The sequence below is a fragment of the Pocillopora damicornis genome, chromosome 12 (genome assembly GCF_964200805.1).
Source record: "Pocillopora damicornis chromosome 12, jaPocDami1.2, whole genome shotgun sequence".
In the NCBI taxonomy this organism is placed as follows: domain Eukaryota; kingdom Metazoa; phylum Cnidaria; class Anthozoa; order Scleractinia; family Pocilloporidae; genus Pocillopora; species Pocillopora damicornis.
The window spans coordinates 12,506,141-12,528,848 of NC_142681.1; the positions used below are offsets into that span (position 1 = coordinate 12,506,141).

Here is a 22,708-nt window from a genome sequence, read left to right on the forward strand (position 1 = left end):
CCTTTGCACCTTTACTATAAAACATTGTTGAAAGTTTCATACAAAGCAACCTTCTCTCTTTTTAGATACACAGTTTTCCACCATTACATGCCATTTCCGCACAGTCCACATACTTAAACTTTATTTCTACAATTCAGTTTTTTCCTTTTTCTGCATAACATTTTGATCTGGTCTGCAGTTAGTAGACACTTATCAACCTTGACAGTTCAGAAAATGGAAAGAGATTTCAAGTTCTCTTTGACAGTAATTGTGAAATATATAACTCACTTTGTCATTTTCTCAGAGAGGGCTTATCATTATTTATGAAACAGAACAGAATAGAAAAATGTACCTTGTGAGATAAACTCAAATTAGTAATTTTCCAAGAGGAAATTTGCAATTTGTGAATTAGAACTCTGTAATTTTCAAGAATGGTAATTCTGTATTTTGCACTCATGTGGATTTAATGAATCAATGCATTGGCTAAGTGAAAGGAAAATTGCACCATTAAGCAATAAAATGTAAACCTAAAAAAATAATCCAGCGCTGAAGCCATGCAGTTTTAAATCATCTGTCTACAAAGTGAAATGCGTGACATGACACTCAACTTTAGGGTGTGAGTTGAGTGTATCTAATAGGGGAAAACTGTGTATCTGAAAAGAGAGAAGACCGCTTTGTACCAACAATATTTTCATAGCAAATTTGAAAACGTGAAAATTGCAATGGCACTTGTGCATACTATTTTAAGGACCAGAAATTCCATGATCTTTGTTGTCTGATAAGATCACTGACAAAAGGAATATGGCTAAATTCAATGATATACTGTATACACAAAGGGAAATGTGAAGCAACTGATGAATGATTCGTGATAACTCATGAGTATCATTTAGCACTGGTACAAGTTGACTTAACAGGCACATGCATGACTCAACAGTGGAGGATCAAAAACAAAAATAAAAATAGTAAGATGAAACACCGCTCAAAATAATCTGTAAAAACTCATTTAATCAGTAGCATTTACTTATACATCAACCTCCCACTCCCCCTTGTGTATTTACAGTTTGACCTCCTCCCCTCCCTCATTAACAACAGTCTGCCTACCACCCCTACCAGAGTACTAGTGGCCTACCTCCCCCCAATAAAATGGTTACAAAAAGTAAAATTAAAAAAAAGGTCCACAAAATGGTAAAAAAAAATAGTCCAAGGATCCAATAGTCCAGTCCACAATGTTTCCAATACCAATCCGGATATCCTATACCAATCCACATAGTTGTTTGCACACGTGCGTGAAAAATTTACCGATTTTTATCTTTTATTTTGATTTTAGAGTAAAAACTTGCAATGCATCAATCGCTTTTTTCGTTGAAAATACGTTATTTCAATGGTCTTCTCTCCGTTCCATAATTCCATCGAATGGGGTCACTTGGTTAAACTCAAGGTATCGTATTCCTGACCTTTCTCGCTAACAAAGTTATCGGCTCTTTTGGGTATTAATAACTGATTGAAATGGTAAAATGCTCTCTCTTTGAATAAATAAATTTTTTCTTCAAAGTTTCCACGATGAGCAGATCAAACCTATTTGGATATTTCTGCAAGGAATACCACGATGAACTATTTGGGAATGTTTATCATCATCTGTTGTGTCACTGCAAGAACTGATAAAATCATAATCTTCGGATCTACAGAGCATAAATTGGTGATTCAGACGGTTAAATGCACTCTCTTTGAAGGAAAATTTCTCCTCTAAGTTTTCATCGTGCGCTGATATATATCACACCTTATGAGATAATTCTGCAAAGAAAAGCTCCGTTTGTGCACGCGCCCTCCTGAAATGATTGTGAGATATTTATCGTCAATTGTAAAGTGGCAGCGAGGAACATCGGGTCAAAGTTGGGGCAAGATCTGATTTCTACTGTTACCATCTCTAACTCGCTCATTTCGAGGACAGTATGTGGCTTCTCCTCTTTTGGGACGCGGTAGCCACAAAAACTGCTCGCAATTTGCTTAACCTGTGGTGCAGATACGAATATTCATCGATCACAATCACTTATGAAAAGAAAATACCCGAGCTGGTTACAAAATTATGAAAACCCGAGGATGTAACTCGGTGGATTCAAAACACCCCAGCAGGTTACAAAATGGATTTATGAAGTGTAAACGGAAAGAGTGAATGAAATTACGCTTTGATCTAAAACAAGCTGCAAGCAACTATTTATACGCTAACCATGTGGTTACCTGAATGCTTTTGGGCACATTATGGCCATTGCATTACGGAATCGCGCCCATTGAAAAGCGTCGCCCGAGAAAAGTGGGGTACCCATGATGCTTTGCGGGCGCAATGACCTAGGAATGAGGTTGCAAATGCTCACCGCCAACTTCGGTCGCTTTAGATCTGAATTGACAAATTCCCAAACGGGAGTTGTAAAATTTCGCTTTGCGTCCGTTTAGAGACAATGGAGATACAATTGGAGCAATTAGCATTGTTTCAAAGTGACGAAATGCTCTTTTCGTCGGTAAAGAGCGAGGGCCGCGTTTGCATATCAAAAGAGCGTGAAGTGTTCATCCGTAAGCTTATACTAACCACGCGATCGCGAGCAATCCTGTCCACGTTGGAGCTCTATCAAGGTGAGTGAATGTTTTTGATTTTAAATTTTTTCGACCATAAATGTTTACTACGAACATAAACAAAATTGCTTTCCTCGAAGAGAGATCGCTAAATGTGATCGCACCATCGGATTGTGTCATTTTAACCTAATGTAAATAAACATTCGGACTGCCGATGGTTTGTAGTTTTGCTTTTGGTTTTCCATACATTATTCGGATCACATTTAGTATCTGGGCAACCGAGCTCGATATCGATTTGTCGTACTCGATTACCATTCCTGCTCGATAAGCAAACGACGTTTGATAATCGAGCTCGATAACTACAAGTCGAGCTCGATTGCTAATCGAGTACGATTACTAATCGAGCTCGATTACTAATCGAGCTCGATAACTAATCGAGCTCGATAACTAATCGAGCTCGGTTACAGTACTAACGAGAAAGACTGGGAAAGAGTCAAACACTGATTGAGGAGGACGATGGCAGGTAGTGTTGTTGCAAGAACCTTGGTCATTAGGTGAGTATTTCGTAAGTTTTCGTTAAGATTCAGAGATAGCATTCAAAGGGAAGGTGTAAAAGGAAGTGGGAGCAAATGTATTGGAAACAGAAATTTTCCCAAAGCACGAAAACCCCAGGTCAGGTGTAGTCATTTCGGGTATAAAAGGATAAACTTAAACTTAAACTTCGCTGGAATGGGACTTAATACAGACAAGAACAAACTTTTGGTAATCCTTAGTTTATTGTAAAATGTAAAATTTTTATGGTTAACTACGCAGGGGAATACTTGTGTCACTTTTAGATAAACTTGTGTCACTTTTAGATGAACGCTCAGTGATATATGTATACTTTTTTAAAAACAAATAAAACAACTTCTGGTTTAGAGCAAGATTTTATAAACCATTCAACCACTGTGCAACGCAATTCCTTTCCTTCTTACCGAACTAACCAAAAGTAGCAACCTTTTAAAGCAAACTTGTATCTCGAAAACCTCGAGCTGGAGGTAATACTTCTGAGCAAAGTAATATGGGTACTAAACTGTGTTTTTCAAACTCTCATTCCTAATGACAAAACACTCAGCTGAATATTTAGGCTTGCAGCTTGGGAAAAGTACTTAATTGCTTGTAAACATGAGGATTTTTGTCTGTCACTGGATGTTCCTTTGGCCTTAGCGAGTTGCAAAATGTTGAGTTGTCTCACTATTAAAATGTAGCCTTGGTGACATCTAGCCCATCTACACTGACAACTAACAAGGAATTCTGAGGCATCCAGAATTAGATCTTTACAGCTTAAGAGGCCATCTCTCTCATTTCCACCCTGCCAATTTCACCTTCAACTCTGTCAACAGAAAGACTATACTTATGAAAGAACTAAGTTAGATTTGGTTTGATTTGAAATAATTTTCTGGCTGCATTAGGGGCCATAATTATTTCACCAGTTGGTAGGGACTATCACAACATCTCGGAAATTGAATAATACGCATATTTTGTAACATTGTAAAATATTTGATTTGCATAGTTAAGCCACGACATTTATATCAGATCCCTTAACAACCTTTCTAGTTTGCTAAGAAAGTTAGAATTTCCCTCTCCATATATTTGAAAAGGCAAACTTTAACATATTCTGACCCCTATATATCAGGGAAAATTATTTTTGACATGAAATTGACCGGGTGGAAATAAGAGAGACAACCTCTTAAGTATTTCAATTTTTTTTTCTTTGTAAGAGATATAGTGATGATCCTTTAGTCAAGATCTTAGCAGAAAATCCTTACAGCCTTATTGATAACTTTTTAACTCCCAGAAGTGATTGACATGTAACTTCTCCCTATTAATAACACTTATACATCATTTAGCAAACAGGTGATGAGAATACTCAAACTTATCAGGTAGAAGTTGTCATCTTGATCAAAACACCAAATTCTTGTAACTAATACACAAGGAAATATGCAGCAGCTAGAAAGGAGAATTAACAATCAGATCTTGGGAGTCAAAAGGTTAAGATTCTGGACTCAGTCAACATACTTACTGCCTAAATATAACAGAGGCATTGTGTAATGGATCTTAACTGAACTGAATGAACACAACTTTATAGGGAATAACTTTCTTAAAAAACTTAAGGGCTATGATTAATCGTTTGACCCCTATGAGTGACTAGCATCAAACTTCTCCTTACAACATCACCCCTGAATTACACATTCAGGTAACAAAAACAAAGGAAATGTTCATCAGCTTAAGACGCTCTTGATTGTTAAACTAATTTTTGTTGTTATAACACTTGGGAAATGTATAAAGACTGGTATTGAGAATATCCCCTCCTGATGTTAGGGTGTAAAGGGTTAACAGTGCACTTTCTGAATGAATGTAGACATTGTTGTACTGTAGGCTGTGTTGTGTTCATTCAACATTAACCCTCTACACTCTAACATCAGTATGCACACTCTCCATACTGTACTTACACATTTACACAGGTGCTGACAAGGAGAGTTTGTTTAGTAATTAAGAACTTCTCCAGTTTGTGATCATTTCCTAGACTCTCATGACCTTATGTGTGATTGAAGGATGATTTTGTCAGGAGAAATTAGATTCTAGTCACTCTTAGGGATTAAAGGGTTAAGTAGGAAATAGTAAGTTAATGGTACAGTGGAACCTTGATTTAACGAACCTCTATACAACGAAGTTCTTGATATGACAAACAATACTTCTGTTTCAGCCCAGCTAAAGTTACAGTAATATAAATGCCACAGAACCTCGATATAGCAAACCCTAAATATAGCCAACCAATGTCTCCAGCCCCTTGGCACTCTATTAAATCAAGTTTCCACTGTACATGTTATCTATTTCTATATACTACTTGAAATGAAAAGGTGGAGAATAAAGTTGTGTACCTTTACACATAGCCAGTATATCAAACAAAAAAAACCCTTAAATTATAATAGAATATCATTTAATGGCTTACACTTGTGAACTTATGGTTAGGTGAGGTACATATAAAATGAATTTAGTAGTAATTTTGGATCTGCCTTTGTCTCAGTATGATCAAGTTTACTGGTAGTACTGATCACGAGTGATGGTACACAACTTATTTCTAGTGTTTGGCATCTTCCCTTTTTCTCTTTCCCTTTCGATTCCTGTGAGATCTTCGGTCCTTTCTCTTTTTTTTCTCCATCCTGGCTCCTTCATCTTTCTTTTCATGGTCATCATCTTTTGTTTCCATGTGAAAAAAGGTGAAAAAATGAGAGATTAGTTGAATGTTGTAATGTGCTCACTGGAATAAAGGCAAAAATGAGGGTTGGTCATGTGTAGATACTAACAACTGATGATAAAAATAACAAACTAAGGGGCTTGTTGGAAATATTTTGGGATGTACCCTCAAATAAAATTAACAAACAATTTAAATGTTTTTGGTAATTCACTGGAAGAAACAGGTACCTCACTGTGCTTCATCATGGCACAAACATTGCACAAGGAAGTTTGATAAAGAAGAAGAGTTATTATGAGTAAGAGTTATTAAGACTAATTATGAAGTTGGTGGTGTTAACATTGGTCATCATAATCTATTTACTTTTGTGTTTACCTTTCATTGTCTCTGAGAGTTCCTCTTCATCTGAGGGGTAGTTTCCTTTGAATGACACCTGCAATGAAACATAGGCAGAGGGTAGTATGCCACTCATGGGATGAGTGGCATATCACCCTCGTGTAGGTGCCGCTGGGAAGTATTATCCAGAGAGTTTAAATAATCTAATGGCCCATTTATGAACACTTTCATACAATTTGGACTCCTTAGGGTTGAGGAGGTGGGAGGGGTTGGGTCCGAGACGAGTCTACAGAAAAATAATGGCTTTGAGGGGGAACCATCCCCCTAAATCAAATGTTGGAAGGAGGGAGGTCACACTAAATATCTCAGTAATTGTAGAGTTTTGTATCCTATTTATGTGAAACTACATGTTCAAAAATCAACAAAAAGTATATACATGACAGTTTCCATCCCAACAATTTTCAAAGTATCTGAGTAACTGTAGAGTTTACATGATTTTACACTATTTAGATAACACTACATGTTCAAAAATAAACAAAAAGTATATGCATGACTGTTTCCATCCCAACAATTTTCAAAGTATCTGAGTAACTGTAGAGTTTACATGATTTTACACTATTTAGATAACACTACATGTTCAAAAATAAACAAAAAGTATATGCATGACTGTTTCCATCCCAACAATTTTCAAAGTATCTGAGTAACTGTAGAGTTTACATGATTTTACACTATTTAGATAACACTACATGTTCAAAAATAAACAAAAAGTATATGCATGACTGTTTTCATCCCAACAATTTTCAAAGTATCTTAGTATTTGTAGAGTTTACATGATTTCATACTATTTTGATATATCTACATGTTCAGAAACAAACAAAAAGTATAGAAACATGCTTCTGCTCATATAATTATACATCCTCTGCATTTGCATGACTTTTCATCCCAACAATTTTTAAAGTATCTTAGCAATTGTGGATTTTACATGGATTTTGTACTGTTTTCCCAACAATTTTTAAAGTATCTTAGCAATTGTGGATTTTCATGGATTTTGTACTGTTTAGATAACACTACATGTACTATATGCTTTTGTCAGCTTAATAATATGTGTTCTGCACTTATATGGCTGTTTCCATCACAACAATTTTCAAAGCTAGGTACTCTTATTAAAAGACATTTTATCGGGTTAGATGTGCGCAATATCCCTCATCTTTAGCATTGTCAAGCTCTTCCTCACTGTTGTGCATCTGTGAGAGTTGCTTTTGTACTTCTCATCTATGCCATACTCTTCAGGATACATGAAGGAGTACTCTTAATCTCTGACTTCTGGAGGTTTGAGGTAGTTTGACCCTCTTGGCATTACTGAAATGGTATCTTCATAAGAGCTGTGCGAGGTATGTCACATCTTGACTTTATTGCTAAGTTCTTGCCTGATATTTGTGGTAGTTCTGCTTTCTTGGCATAACTGAAATGATATCTTCACAAGAGCTGTGCGAGGTATGTCACATCTTGACCAAACAGCAAGCAAAAAACTCTCAACATCTACTCTCTTTCAGGGACAGCAAGGCAAGGAGGGTGCAGTAAACATATTGGAAGATTATTACCCAGCAGGTTTCCGCCTCAATTACTTTGTTCTAGTAACATGTCGATTTCGAACCTTTTCTTTTTCCTTTTGATTTTCGATAGTTTTCTTTATTACTTCTTTTCTTTCTGATGTGGTGTCTTCGCAGATTTCTTGAATATGCTTCAATAACTTTGGCTTCTCTCTCCAAGTGTCTGTATCCTGTGTTGCATTTAACATCCTGAACTCGACACACTTCATCTGCTCTGCAAGAAGTGAGGAAATTGTTATCCTTGCCTCAAAATTGAAAAGCAAGGGATCATGAAGGCAACATGTGTGGTTGATAACCTCCAGCATATCAAGGTGATGCAGTTCAATAAGAAGAAAAGAGCAGAGCAGCCAAAGGAGAACAAAAAAGAAACCACCACAAAAACACAGGAAAAAGTCTCCCTGATTATGCTGGGAAAGATTGGTTTGAAGAATGTACAAAGGTAAACAATTTTGCAAGAGGGGGTAAAGTGCCTCAAGAAACATTGACTTGACTAACATATCTACAACACTAAGAACTACACAGTGGAGGTTTTTGCAAGGTATTGGCTTTTCCAAATGAATCCTGAAGGCCCTGGTTTGCAAACACAACTGAAGGAAAGAGATTTAACATGTAAACAATCCTTGCAAGACAGTGAAAACCCCAACATAGCTGAAGATAAGTAGAGCAAACTGAAAGCCATACAAATAGTAACAATGAGAATGACAATGATTCCATCAACTCTGGAGAGGAAGATAACTCCACAAATGATGTCCTTCTTGCTTTTATCAATAACTAGAGAACAAGTTGAAAGGCCAGCTGCAACACACCCAGGAAGATTAAAAGGACCCATAAGAAATGGAGTCATAAATCATTTGATTCTTAACTTTTTTAATCCTGGAACAGTGAAGAAATCTCACAGCTAACAAACCCAAATTACTTTTCAAATTAATGTCTGAAGAATGAGTTATGACCATCATTATAATGAACTAAAAATAAAAATAATAAAGCACACTGCAGAATACATAAGTGGACTAAGGGGACAAGGAAGGCTGGGGGGTGGGGCAATTCATCAGGAAAAAAGCTTTACATTGTAGGGAATAACCATAGCAAAAAATGACATTTGTCATGAAGTATCCGATTAAGTATTAATATTAACCACAAATTAAAAACATCAGGTTAGAGTTAAGGTTAGGGGATACTTCATAACAGTTTTTTGGGATGAGGAGAAGGGTAAGGGGACAACGTATAGAGCTTACTGTCTAGCTGGATTTTGAAAAAAAAATTAAGAATACATAAGAAGAGCCTGGTCAAAGTATACCAGGATATCTAAGGATACCAGGTCGCACTGGACACTTCTCACGAAGAGCTGGTCAACAGTGGCCCCGGGGGATTACAAAGGGGAATGATCTAAGGATACCAGGTCCAACTGGACACTTCTCACGAAGAGCTGGTCAACAGTGGCCCAGAGGGATTACAAAGGGGAATGATCTAAGGATACCAGGTCCAACTGGACACTTCTCACGAAGAGCTGGTCAACAGTGGCCCGGAGGGATTACAAAGGGGAATGATCTAAGGATACCAGGTCCAACTGGACACTTCTCACGAAGAGCTGGTCAACAGTGGCCCGGAGGGATTACGAAGGGAAATGATCTAAGGATACCAGGTCCAACTGGACACTTCTCACGAAGAGCTGGTCAACAGTGGCCCCGGAGGGATTACAAAGGGGAGTGATCTAAGGATACCAGGTCCAACTGGACACTTCTCACGAAGAGCTGGTCAACAGTGGCCCGGAGGGATTACGAAGGGGAATGATCTAAGGATACCAGGTCCAACTGGACACTTCTCACGAAGAGCTGGTCAACAGTGGCCCCGGAGGGATTACAAAGGGGAATTATCTAAGGATACCAGAGGGGAATGATCTAAGGATACCAGGTCGCACTGGACACTTCTCACGAAGAGCTGGTCAACAGTGGCCCCGGAGGGATTACGAAGGGGAATGATCTAAGGATACCAGGTCCAACTGGACACTTCTCACGAAGAGCTGGTCAACAGTGGCCCCAGAGGGATTACAAAGGGGAATTATCTAAGGATACCAGGTCCAACTGGACACTTCTCACGAAGAGCTGGTCAACAGTGGCCCGGAGGGATTACAAAGGGGAATGATCTAAGGATACCAGGTCCAACTGGACACTTCTCACGAAGAGCTGGTCAACAGTGGCCCAGAGGGATTACAAAGGGGAATGATCTAAGGATACCAGGTCCAACTGGACACTTCTCACGAAGAGCTGGTCAACAGTGGCCCGGAGGGATTACAAAGGGGAATGATCTAAGGATACCAGGTCCAACTGGATACTTCTCACGAAGAGCTGGTCAACAGTGGCCCGGAGGGATTACGAAGGGAAATGATCTAAGGATACCAGGTCCAACTGGACACTTCTCACGAAGAGCTGGTCAACAGTGGCCCCGGAGGGATTACAAAGGGGAATGATCTAAGGATACCGGGTCCAACTGGACACTTCTCACGAAGAGCTGGTCAACAGTGGCCCCGGAGGGATTACGAAGGGGAATGATCTAAGGATACCAGGTCCAACTGGACACTTCTCACGAAGAGCTGGTCAACAGTGGCCCCGGAGGGATTACAAAGGGGAATGATCTAAGGATACCAGGTCCAACTGGACACTTCTCACGAAGAGCTGGTCAACAGTGGCCCCGGAGGGATTACAAAGGGGAATGATCTAAGGATACCAGAGGGGAATGATCTAAGGATACCAGGTAGCACTGGACACTTCTCACGAAGAGCTGGTCAACAGTGGCCCCGGAGGGATTACGAAGGAGAATGATCTAAGGATACCAGGTCCAACTGGACACTTCTCACGAAGAGCTGGTCAACAGTGGCCCCAGAGGGATTACAAAGGGGAATGATCTAAGGATACCAGGTCCAACTGGACACTTCTCACGAAGAGCTGGTCAACAGTGGCCCGGAGGGATTACGAAGGGGAATGATCTAAGGATACCAGGTCCAACTGGACACTTCTCACGAAGAGCTGGTCAACAGTGGCCCGGAGGGATTACGAAGGGGAATGATCTAAGGATACCAGGTCACACTGGACAGGGCTTAGGAAGAGCTTGTCAACAGTGGCCCTGGAGGTATTAGGAAAGGGGAATATTGTAAGGATACCAGATCAATGTTAAAATAAGTACAGTTACAAATAAAAACAGAGGTCATCATTTAACTCTTTAACTCCCAGGAGTGATTAACTTCTAACTTCTCCCTATAATATTCCTTCATGATCTAGCTAACAAGTAATGAGAATACCTAAACTTATCAGGTAGATGTTGTTATGTTGATTTAAAAACACCAAATTCTCACAAGTGGTTTACAAGGAAATGTGTAGCAACGAGAGGGGAGAATTCGTAATCAGATCTCTGGAGTTAAAGGGTTCAGATCTGAAATCGAGAATTAAACCTCTATTTTTTAATTTATGACTTTTGCACCTACCAGTGACTACTCCAAGTTAGTCGTCTCTTCAGTGTTCTGAAAATTTGTCAAAAAAAAAAACAAATTAGACCATAGCAATGAAAGTGTCTGTCACGAAGACACATAAAATAACTTATTATGCTACCGCAGCTCACGCTGTTTTTAAGTGTTTAATAATTTTAGAGGATTTAGATAAGTAAGAGTTAAATGTGACCCTCCACGGGAAAACGGACACTAACGCTTTTCCGTTAAACGGTCTCGAAAAACGGTTGTAAACGGATAGTAAACGGTTAACTCGAGCGTTTAAACGGATGCCATAACCGCTTAACCGGATGGCAAAAAATTTAAACGGTTGACCAAAGTCCAAAAACGGATAGCTTAGGTCTTCAAACCGTTGACCAAAACTAAAAACGGATAGCACGAAACGTTAAACGGTTGACCAAAGTTCAAAAACGGATGGCTCACACTGTTAAACGGTTGACCAAAAATAAAAACGGTCAGCCCGAAACGTTAAACAGTTGACCAAAGTCCAAAAACGGATAGCTTAAACCGAGAAACGGTTGACCAAAATTGACAAACGATGAGCTTAAAATTAATGTTTAACGGCTGTGGTTGAGCTGGCGAGATCTTCTGCGGAAAAACTTTCAGAGTGACAACGGATAATTATCCTTTAAAGCGAAAATATTGAGCATGATAATTTGAAAAGTAATAACTGGCATATACTTGCGCATTTTATTTCTGGGTTAATTACTGCCGCTTTCGTGTGACATTCATGAAATAAGCGCAATTTACTGAGAATAGTTTCGCTGCTGAATATCCTGAACGGCTACCGCGAGAAACTCATAATCTTCTCCTTTGTTTATTCTTATTAGTATTGAAAATGAACTTCATTTCTTCCTGTTCGGAAGTTTCGCGAAACAAATTTGCATATGCAATGCCGCCACCTTGTCTGAAGCCGAGACCTTTCAAGGTCAAATAACGCAATGAAGTTCCAATGCAAATAAAAGGTCGAATCGGTGTCACGAGAAACTCATAATCTTCTCCTTTGTTTATTCTTATTAGTATTGAAAATGAACTTCATTTCTTCCTGTTCGGAAGTTTCGCGAAACAAATTTGCATATGCAATGCCGCCACCTTGTCTGAAGCCGAGACCTTTCAAGGTCAAATAACGCAATGAAGTTCCAATGCAAATAAAAGGTCGAATCGGTGTCACCGTTAAAATGATTGTCAATAAAACCAAGAATGATGAATCAAGATGATATAAACAGAAAGAGAGTAGCCGATTTAACTTGTTTGTCAAAGGATGCGACGGAAACTCGCTTACTATGATCACACAAAAGATAAAACCAAAATAAGATACGGTCTTTCTGTATTTCAAGAACCGGCGAGTATCGAGCGAACGCAAGATTGATACTTCGAACTGCCTATTACAGAATGTTAGGCAAACAGTCCAAAGCTTTCCGGGGAACTTTAAACGGATAGATTTTTTTTTTTAAACGGGTAAGCAAACTGTTTAAATGTTTTTTTATGTCCGATGCTTATCCTGTCTACTGGCGACAGCTTCTCAATGTTGCAAGACATCTAAAGGAACATTTTAGCAACCTTAGTTTTCTCTCATCCACGTTTACATCCAATCTTGCCCCTTTTCGGCATTTCGCTGCTTTTATTACGGTACTTTTCACTCTTTTCTCTGAAACCATTTTCTACCCTACGATACAGATTATGAAGGCAGCAGCACTTACCTGCTAAGGTCTTTTCCTGTAAGGGGAGGAAATGCTCTCACCAGTAAGTCTCCGATTTGGGAAGAGCTGTCGTTCTTTGTAAACGATATATCAGAAATCCGCTTGGCGGTAGCGAGCCTGCCCAGCTCAGTCTTGTTTGGCACGCTTCTGTGCCGTTTATCCAAAAAGACAACAGTTCTTTGGAAAGCGCGCTTGCTATGGTTCATCTCGTGGAGTTAAACACTTAATCTAAAATGCTTAACTCCTTGCTGCACTAATATTCCCAAGGATGACGCGAAACCACGCCGAAAATGAAACTGACCGACGTGTATACGTATTAATAAAAGGCTTTTGTTTCGTGGCACACCCATGTCACCTAGGCCTGTCGCTACGGGACATTTATATTGATAGTTAAACAATATTAGGATCGTTTGCCGCAAATGCCGCTAAGCGCACCCTTTTATTCGTTTAGTTGTTCTTTAATTCCATGAAACGGGCAAGTTACCCTTTTCCAGGAAATGATGTCCACACACACATACACACACACACTCGCACATGCAGAATGGAAACTTGATTGTTTGAACAGGGAACTTGACCCTGGGTAACTGTCATTTCGCAGATCGATTGTTGCCAGATCAGTATCAATTGTTATTGATGAATACGTGTCAAATTGTCCAGGAAATACACATTTCCCATTGAGGTTCACAAGGTTATAAACATCGTTTACTTATCAGTTAGTCTTGGTTCTTTCACTAAAAGCAAACTTTGCTTGGATTAGATCACTTCGCTGCTTTATTCATTGCCAGATTCGCTATGTCTAATGAGCATTTTGAGTTTACTTCTCCTCCCGGAGCGCTATTCAACTGTTCTGTATGGTAAGCCTTTTTTGTTTTGTGATGATTTTTATCTTTCAGCAACTGATCGTTTTCGCTGTCACCCATCGAGAGAGAGATCTTCAGTGGAGTAGTTAAGAAATTTAAATGTCATAGGAGATAGGTTAAGGAAGAACTTTTTTAATTTTTAGGTCTCTTTGTTTTCCCAAACTTAAGATATTCGTCGAAATGTTTTGCGCAAATTTACAGAGCCTAATATCGAGTCGCAATTGTCGTGGGTGTATCTTTGGTTCACCAACATTTCCGCTGAAAAATAGTGCAAAAAATCTGGAATTTACTTGGCTATCTAGCCCACTGATTATCTAAACTGAAACAACAAACATGTACGAAAGCACATTTTCTAACACTTAATTTCCTAAAAAGGCTCAAAAGTCGACAGATAAGTCTATATTTTTCGACAACGCAGAGCTGTATGCCAAGCATCCACCATAACTCTGAACTTCAAATTGCGCTGGTTTCCAAACCCAGCTTGAAGATGTCAGGTGAAAATCTGCAATAAAGCAAGGCTTAACCTGACATTTAAGGAGAACGACCGACAGCATTCAGAGCATTCATAAGGCAGAAGTTCTTTTTAACTGTGGAACTATATTCGCATTTCCTGGGAAAAGAGATCATAAGCGAAATTGTAATTTTCTTTTGGCAAAAGGACGAGATGTTTAAATATTAACGCTAGGAAAATCATTAACGCACACTTGCTTACTTCTGTGATCGAGCTGTACTAAATAGTTTATACTTCAGCAGTTGTCTTTCTGAGAGGAGAGAAATGTTGCTCATCCCTCAGGAATTTGACCAATTAGACGAAATAGTAATTTGTCAAATAACAGATTTACGTTCTGCGTTTGTTTTGACTCTGAGTTATGAATCATTGTTCCATGGTTAAATTCCACTTTCCTTCGACAACTTTTACAATTGTAGCTGTTTGAACTGAATTCCTTGCTAGCAGGGGCCTCTTTGAAGGAATTACTTGACTTATCAATACTAGTTTTGTAAGGAAATGTACTAAACTCTCTTGATTATCTTTTACTTTGAAGCCTATCAACAATGGTTAAGCCTGTCACTCTGGCATGTGGGCATTCGGGCTGTCGACACTGCCTCGCGACACTCGTAGGCATTGAGACTTTCCCCAAATGCCCACTTTGTAAAGCACCGATCGGAACAGACGTTACCCTCCACGTCAATGTCGCACTCGACGATATCATTGGAGACTTTAATGTCAAGTGTAATAAGAGCGGCTGTCTATGGAAAGGAAAATTTCACGAGCACGAGCAGCACTTGAAAAGGTGTGGAAAATTTCAAACGGCGTGTGCCAATGATGGCTGTGGAGAGATGGTGGCAAGGGAGAGGATGGCAGCACACACTGCGCAATGTGCAAAGCACAAACTCCCTTGCCAGCAATGCGGTAGAAAAATTACCAGGGAATCTTTCGAGGAGCATACTGCTTCCCTTTGCTCAAATAAGAGGGTACTGTGCCCACTAAGCTGCGGAACAAGCCTTCCACGGTAAGATATTGTCGGTTTAATTAAGAAATCAACAGTCAAATGGTTATTTAAGGCCAACAAAATATCCAAAAGTTTCACTAGCCAGCTCATCCCTGGTCCTTATTTTGATTATTTTGCAGGCTCCACTTAACACTGCACTTAAGCGAGTGCTCAGAAAGAGCGGTCCGCTGTGCGGTGACTGGCTGCACTGCCATAATAAAGCAGAAGAACATGCCACAACACTCGACAAATGCAGCCGCCACCCACAGTGTTCTGCAGGAAGGGGAGGTCCAGCGTCTGCGGGGCCTAATGCATTTCAAGGTGAGACGCTAGAATTATAAAAATAATGAGAAAAGATATCACATGAACATGAACTGAACATTCGGTTTCATTTCAGAGAGCCAAACCGAGATGGATTTTGGAAGAAAGAGGAGTGTTCTCCTTCCGCTGGAGGGGAGAGAAATGGAATAACGTGAAGGGGTCACACCTATTCAGCACTGAGTACAGGTGCCCGAATGGGAACAGGTGGAGGGCGCATATACGATTTGCAGGACTTTCCTTGGAACTGGTGTCCGCAGTGACGGCAGTGGTAGTAGGAACGAGGTTAGGGACTCATCTTTGTAATTAAGGATAGATTCTCGCTCTGGAACGCAGTACAGAGGATAAATGATCGCTGCTGATAAGCCAAAGTACTTGCATTTAGTTGGCGTATTTTACAACGACCATCAATATCGTAATTTTTCCATACAGGAGTTAGGAAATCTAAAACCATGTCTCCGAACCTAAAAACTGTTAAAAAGAAAATCAACTTTATCATGATTCACCACAAATCATTAATGACTTTACGCTTTATGTCTACAGAATAGTATTGATGCCTGATTCCTGCGAGGAGAAGGTTTTCCCTTTCCCGGCGAAGGAGATAAAGGAGGGGGAAGTAGCAGCAAATATCCCGCGCTGTGAACTGGATCACATGGACCCAGAAGATATTATGATTGTCAAGTTTGTCTTGACATATTATCTTTTACAAGAAGACAAGTAATTTTCCATTTATTAGCTAGGAGAGGTATCGAGGTCGCAAATGATAACGCAAAAAATGGAAATCGTTTATGCACTAGAAGAAAAGGCAATATGATAAGCACAGAACAAACTAACCATAAAATTTAAGAAGTATTTTTGAATGGAAAACATTTTCAGTACTTTCTCATTGAGATCTTCCGCTTTTTTTGCTGTATCTAATACCTCTCTTAGCACTTATCTGGCACATTACTTAACTAGAAAAGATCTCTTCACGCAGTTGTTAAGATAGAAGCGTGCCGGTGATGTCAAAGCGTTGTTGTATTTTAGGGTTAGTAACGAGTGAGGAATTGAAAAAATAAAGAGTCTGGAAGCTAACTAACTTTTGAGTTTTCAGTCAACCTCCAGTTTAGTTTAGTTATTTACATTTGAAAAATACCTCTGGGAAACAGAAGTACACTTACAGGAAAAATGTTTAAGATAAAAACGTTATGGAAGGAAAGATAGCTACGAGGACAAATATTGAAAGCGATACAAAAATGTTTAGGTTTTTTAAGTCAAATATGTTTTTTTAAGAATTATGGGAAACACACTCGTCAATTTCCCCCTCTTCAGTATGAGTAAGCTCGATTTGTTCGTTTGCTGCGCTGTGTTTCACGTGATAATGAATGATTTGACAAATGCATTTTTCCCCGTTATCTGAACACCCTTGTCCCACTGTCACAGACGGTCTAACGGTTTGGTTACAGATCAAAGGCATCCCGCACCAAATAAAAGCCGACACGCAGCCTCGCACCAACCCAGTCTGACACGAATTTGAATTTGTTAAAAAAAAAAAAAAAACATAAAAAAACATAAAAAAAACAAAGTAAAACGAATAAAAACCCTGCCCTGCATAACATGAATTCAAAATAGTTTTTTCCTTAACGAAGACTAGTGGGCAGCACAAAGAAAGACGTATTGTTGTAGTTTCTCCTTTATTCCAACACGTGTCGCCTCTAGCATTGGAGAGAATATAACTACACATTCGTTAACCTCAGTTTACTTTCTTATGTAAGTGAATCATAGCTGAAAAATCCTGTAAACGGATGTTATAAAAAAAACCGCCTCAATCTATTGCGCGTTATTGTATTTTGGGGGCCATACGATAAGTGCTTATTGCGGTGAATCAATAAACAAAGACTTTGTTTCTTCATAACTCTTTTTTAATTAGGAAGGAAGGTTGGTGAGATCAACCCATTTATCCTTATCCATACAGATGTTACACGAAATGCCTTAATTTACTGAGCGTTGTTGTATTTTAGGAGCCGTGCGGTTAGCGCCAATTGTTGTTACTCAATAAACAAAGACTTTGTTTCCTCACAACTTGTTATTAATTAAGAAAAAAATGATCGGTGAGTTCAACAGATTTGATCGGATAAATTTTCTACCATTGGAAATACAAAAAGCTAGCCCAGCACACGCAGATAATATTTACACCAGATACAAATATATCTTCTATCCTACATGGGAGTACATAACAACCCAATGTTTTTATGAATAAACCTAAATTGTTAGTAATCGTCGTTATCAATGTAATTACAAACTGTTCTGTTTCTGGTAATATCAACTAAGTTGAAATTATAAATTGGCCACCGTAAAGAGTTCAAAAGCTGACGTTTCGAGCGTTAGCCCTTCATTAGTCTGATGAAGAGCTAAGGCTCGAAACGTCAGCTTTTGAACTTTTTAGGTGGCCAATTTACAATTTCAACTTAGTTAATATTATCAAATCACCTGGTTACCCCCACTGACGCAGCACCAGAGTTTCTTTAGAAACTTACCCCCTTTGTTTCTGGTCTGTTATGACGACGGCAAACATACTTCTCCATTATAACAAAGGATGAAAAAAAAGTCACACTTACCTTACAAAAGGCACTGATGAGGAAGTCGCAAGTTTAAACAATAGGCTGTTTTACCTCGCGCTTAGCAATAATTTAATTGCTTTTGTTAACGATGAGGTCACCCTAAGGGGTTTTATTCATTTGTTCTAAACAACCGTGTGAAAAAAAGATACTTTGCATAAGTGTGATGTAGTCAATTACAAAATAAGAAACTCACAAAATCATCGAAATTTAGACCCGTTTCTCGCTATTGCTAGCTGACTAGACTCCAACAAGGAGAAGAAAATAATAAGTCCTTACGTCAGTATGCAGCTTTAGAGCAAGGCCTCACGATAAAGTTTTAAACGGTAGTCGTCAAAAACGTTAATAGTAAAAATACTTTTGGTAACCACCGTAAGGGAAAAAAACCTAACCGTTAGCCGTAAAGTGGCCACAATTTTATCCTTTAAACTTACCAGCCATCACCCCATTGGAACCCTCCACTATTTGGTACATCTTTTTATTACTGTTGTTCATTTATTATTTCTTTTTGAAAGTTCAACCTCAGTCAACGCCGGTAGGCCGGTTGCCGAACACTGTTGCAACGGCACGAAGTTAACGCGTCATCGTTTAAACTCCATAAAAATCCAACCCACACTTAAAATGGGACTAATTCGGTAATCACCTTGGCCTGTTGAAGAGATTAAAATGAAGGCGTTATCCAAAGATGGCAGGCTTTAAATTGTGAACGAAGGTATCGTTTTTTTACCGCACGAGATAGTAAAGTAATTATTTTGTACAATTCCTCTCCGCTTAAAGAACTGAGTATATGCCCAAAATTCGCATTTCCATTTCAATTATAATGAATTATTTTTAGTTTGTGCGCACAAATATTGCAACTTCTCCTTTTTAGTGGGCACGGTCAATTTTAAATAAACGTCATCTTTTTTTTTTTAATTTTTTTTTTTTTAACGCAGCTACCATCTTAACGCGCGGGGCTGACATAAATGTATTTCGTATTTAATTGAAGAACAACAACGGGGAAAAGGCGCTTTTCGGAGATAACCTATAAGGGAACTTGCTATCGATTACTTGCTTTAGTCCCTCTTTCATTGGGCGTGTGCATTGGCACAAACGTCCTTTAATCTATCTCCTTTTCAACTTATATAGTAACAACTTTTACATGCGTCTGCATGCCGCCACATAAAACTGTCATATAAGTTGCAAGTGTTCATAGCACAATTTGGATTTTCACTTGACTGCTACGTGATAAATACACCGACTTAAGAAAAAAAAACCTCAAAACAACACTAAAAGTACCGTGGGTTACAATAATAATTATCGACGTACTTAAGGTGTTTTAGAGCGCACTTTTCCCATTCGATGTAGAAGACCTCTTTGATGTTAATTCAAAACTTCTAGAAGCAAGAGCATCCACCATAAAAGTCGCATCTATACGCGTCTGTATATTCAGTGGAGAAGAATGCTTAAACCGGCCATTTTAATTTGTTCAAAAACGATAAAGGGTCTTTCCTTAACAATACTGTACAGGCGCTGCTGAGGATGCATAAAAAGAAGAAGTGTGAGATCAAACAGTTTTTTCGAGGAGTTCCCCAGAGTGCCACTTGGCAAACTCCTGCAGAAGGTTTATTTCTTCTCTGCTGAGGACTCCCAGCGACGAATTTCCAGGTACCTGGATTTAAATACAAGCTTGATAAGAAAATTAGTAGGCGCTTACAGGATGGCTACCCAAGAAACCTTCAGGACAGGCCAATCACGCCCTTTGGACTGGTGTAAGATGCGACGAGAGTAAATTCAACCACTAATCAAAGCTAAAAATCACTATTTTTTCAAGTATATACTAACACGGGAAATAGCGTCGTAGATCGCCTGCACTCGGCCTGCACTCAAACTTTGAACATCCTTTGCTAATCGCCTCCGAGCAACTTGCCCACTATTGGCACACAAAAATTATGGCAACCATTTATAGCAGGAATAAATGAGTTTAAAAAAATCACCTTTTTGTGCCATATTATATTACTGATATAGTATATACTAGGCAAATGTTCGCCTCCAATCATTTCAATATTTTTGAAATATAAATATTTTCATAACCTTACTGTTCCTTAATTTTCTGGAACATGTGGTTCGCAAGCCGAAGTAGGTGGGAATGTGACAACAAAAAGCACTCAGGGCGCTTTAATATCAAAATTATTTCATACAGGTGAATGATAATTACCCATAGCTGGGATAAAGCCTAAAGCAAAATATCAATGGGACAAAAATCATCCATCTGAAATATATATATTTTTTCATTATTTCAGAACAACTGGGGAAGACGTGCACAAAGGTACACATGGGTTTTTGGGATTGTTACGACACAACATTTATCTGCAAAAAGCTACTTCGATGAAGTGAAAAGACGAGATATGGCCACCCTCCATACCATCATTTCAAGGTGTGTTCTCCCTGGAACCGAAGTGCACTCGGATGACTTGGCCTCCTACCGGCAGACGGACCAAAGAATTAACAACATAAGTGCACATCAAATGATTGTCCACCGACTCAACTTCGTTGACCCAGTCACTATGGGGTTGACACCCAAGAAATCGAATCCTGCTGGAACAGTTTAAAATTGGGCCAGAAAACACGCCGGAGGATAAGGAGGGAAGAGTTGCAGTCCTACCTCGACGAGCAAATGTGGCGTCGGTGGAGAGCGGGAACCGCTCAGCAATCCATGCAGAACTTTTTGGCCGTTGTAGCCAATCAATATCTAGTTGATAATCCGGTTTTGTAAATACGCTACGGTTTTTACTTTCAGTTTTTGGGAGAGACAGGTAAATAAACAATTAAGCTCTGTCCATGACTATGTTGAATAGGTTTTACATAGGTTAGGTCTACTGACCACACTGGTCCGGAAAGATTTTCTAACGAAACGACGTATTTTTAAAATATGCGATTTCAACTTGAATTTTAACTCATTATGAAAACCGACCTTTTCGAATTCCCCGATGTTGATTTTTCTTGTAACACTTTTTTTGACGGGATGATAAGGGCTTTACTATACACATCATCTAGCTGCATTTCTTTTTTTTTTTTTTTGCCGTAGATGACAATTATGATAATGCAAAAAAAAAAAAGAAAAAAACCAGTTTATTCATTTTCATAGATAGAGGCAAAGCTCTTTTTGGATTGTGAGAGAAAAATAAAGTTTTTCAAAGCACCTGCGAAAGTGTGGTCGGGGCTTTGATCTTGGAAGTATTTAACGCACAACAATCACAGTGTTCAAAAATAAAACTTGATTGAAAAGTTCAAAATATTGGTGATTCAGTCGTAATCCTTTCTTAGGGAGAAAAAATAGTAACATTTTAAAACTAGAGTGCGATACGAATGTTGTTGTGTCGATAGATGACGCTGTTATTAGTCAGAAAAAAGGTGCGACGATATTCAGTTTTTTTTACCGCTTCATATGCGTGTCTTTTCCTTCCTTTAATTACCCTCTAAAAAGTTACAGTAAAAGTTCAAAGTAATATCTAAATGCCAGTTGTCGTAGAGAAAGCCGGAACGCACACGAGCGAAAAAAAGGGTGTCCTGATCTTAGGGAAGAGAATCGCTTAAACAAAAACGGCAGCGTGGGAAAATTTATTTTCAATATTCTCCCCACTTACTTCATATCCTCTCTATGAATCCTGTCTCTGAATCTCCTAAAAAACTTATGAAGCATTTCCCCGTCGGTATCGAGGTTTTTTTGCACACTCCATCGCACTCCATAAGGTCTTTCTCGTCAGTACTGTAACCGAGCTCGATAAACGAATTTTGTCGAGCTCGATAACTAATCGAGCTCGATAACTAATCGAGCTCGATAACTAATCGAGCTCGATTAGTAATCGTACTCGATTAGCGATCGAGCTCGACTTGTAGTTATCGAGCTCGATTATCAAACGTCGTTTGCTTATCGAGCAGGAATGGTAATCGAGTACGACAAATCGATATCGAGCTCGGTTGCCCAGATACTAAATGTGATCCCATTATTCTGTTAGTTTAGTATATATGAAATAATTCATATTTGTACTGCGGTTGTAGATGAAAGTGAAATGTGATCATCGCAGTAAATTTTCCAATTTAAGCAATTGGAAAGAAGAAGCCTGAAAAAAAAATCAGGGCTTCAACGGGATTCGAACCCGTGACCTCCGCGATACCGGTGCGATGCTCTACCAACTGAGCTATGAAGCCACACATTGGGAGCGAGGTATTTGACCTCGCTCCCAATGTGTGGCTTCATAGCTCAGTTGGTAGAGCATCGCACCGGTATCGCGGAGGTCACGGGTTCGAATCCCGTTGAAGCCCTGATTTTTTTTTTCAGGCTTCTTCTTTCCAATTGCTTAAATTGGAAAATTTACTGCGATGATCACATTTCACTTTCTGTTAGTTTAGTTGAGGTTGCTCATTGGCTTGTTTTGGTCACGTGTGCAAACGAAGTGTTACTATGGTAAAGCTGAGTTGGAAGTGAGCGTGCACCTACGTGGAGCGGGAATCTACAACGTATACTTAAGCTTTTCGA

General features: G+C 39.1%; 2 protein-coding genes and 3 long non-coding RNA genes across 9 annotated transcripts in view; 3 read left to right on the top strand and 2 right to left on the bottom strand.

Moving 5' to 3' along the window:
* The window catches only part of LOC149036535 (uncharacterized), a 57,078-nt gene that overhangs the window by 33,596 nt on the left and 774 nt on the right, over positions 1–22,708 (bottom strand). The gene's annotated exons all lie outside the window — the stretch shown is intronic.
* LOC113684407 (uncharacterized) overlaps positions 1–22,708 on the top strand; it is a 50,333-nt gene that overhangs the window by 15,266 nt on the left and 12,359 nt on the right. The gene's annotated exons all lie outside the window — the stretch shown is intronic.
* On the top strand, positions 3,067–16,666 carry LOC149036539 (TNF receptor-associated factor 5-like). The gene is made up of 6 exons (XM_089188573.1): positions 3,067–3,098; positions 13,682–13,778; positions 14,828–15,295; positions 15,415–15,595; positions 15,672–15,877; positions 16,136–16,666. The coding sequence occupies exons 2-6, from the start codon at positions 13,717–13,719 to the stop codon at positions 16,311–16,313; spliced, it is 1,095 nt and encodes a 364-aa protein (XP_089044699.1). The 5' UTR covers positions 3,067–3,098; positions 13,682–13,716; the 3' UTR covers positions 16,314–16,666.
* Positions 3,302–13,222, bottom strand: LOC149036540 (uncharacterized). 2 transcript variants are annotated; one of them, XR_016181431.1, is made up of 4 exons: positions 12,925–13,215; positions 11,204–11,239; positions 6,155–6,212; positions 3,302–5,781 (listed from the first exon to the last, which is right to left on the bottom strand). It is a non-coding gene; the product is annotated as an uncharacterized LOC149036540 (long non-coding RNA). The 2 variants fall into 2 exon arrangements; XR_016181432.1 differs by lacking the exons at positions 3,302–5,781; positions 6,155–6,212 and adding an exon at positions 7,063–7,939 and having other exon boundaries at positions 12,925–13,222.
* Positions 7,372–8,727, top strand: LOC149036541 (uncharacterized). The gene is made up of 2 exons (XR_016181433.1): positions 7,372–7,506; positions 7,669–8,727. It is a non-coding gene; the product is annotated as an uncharacterized LOC149036541 (long non-coding RNA).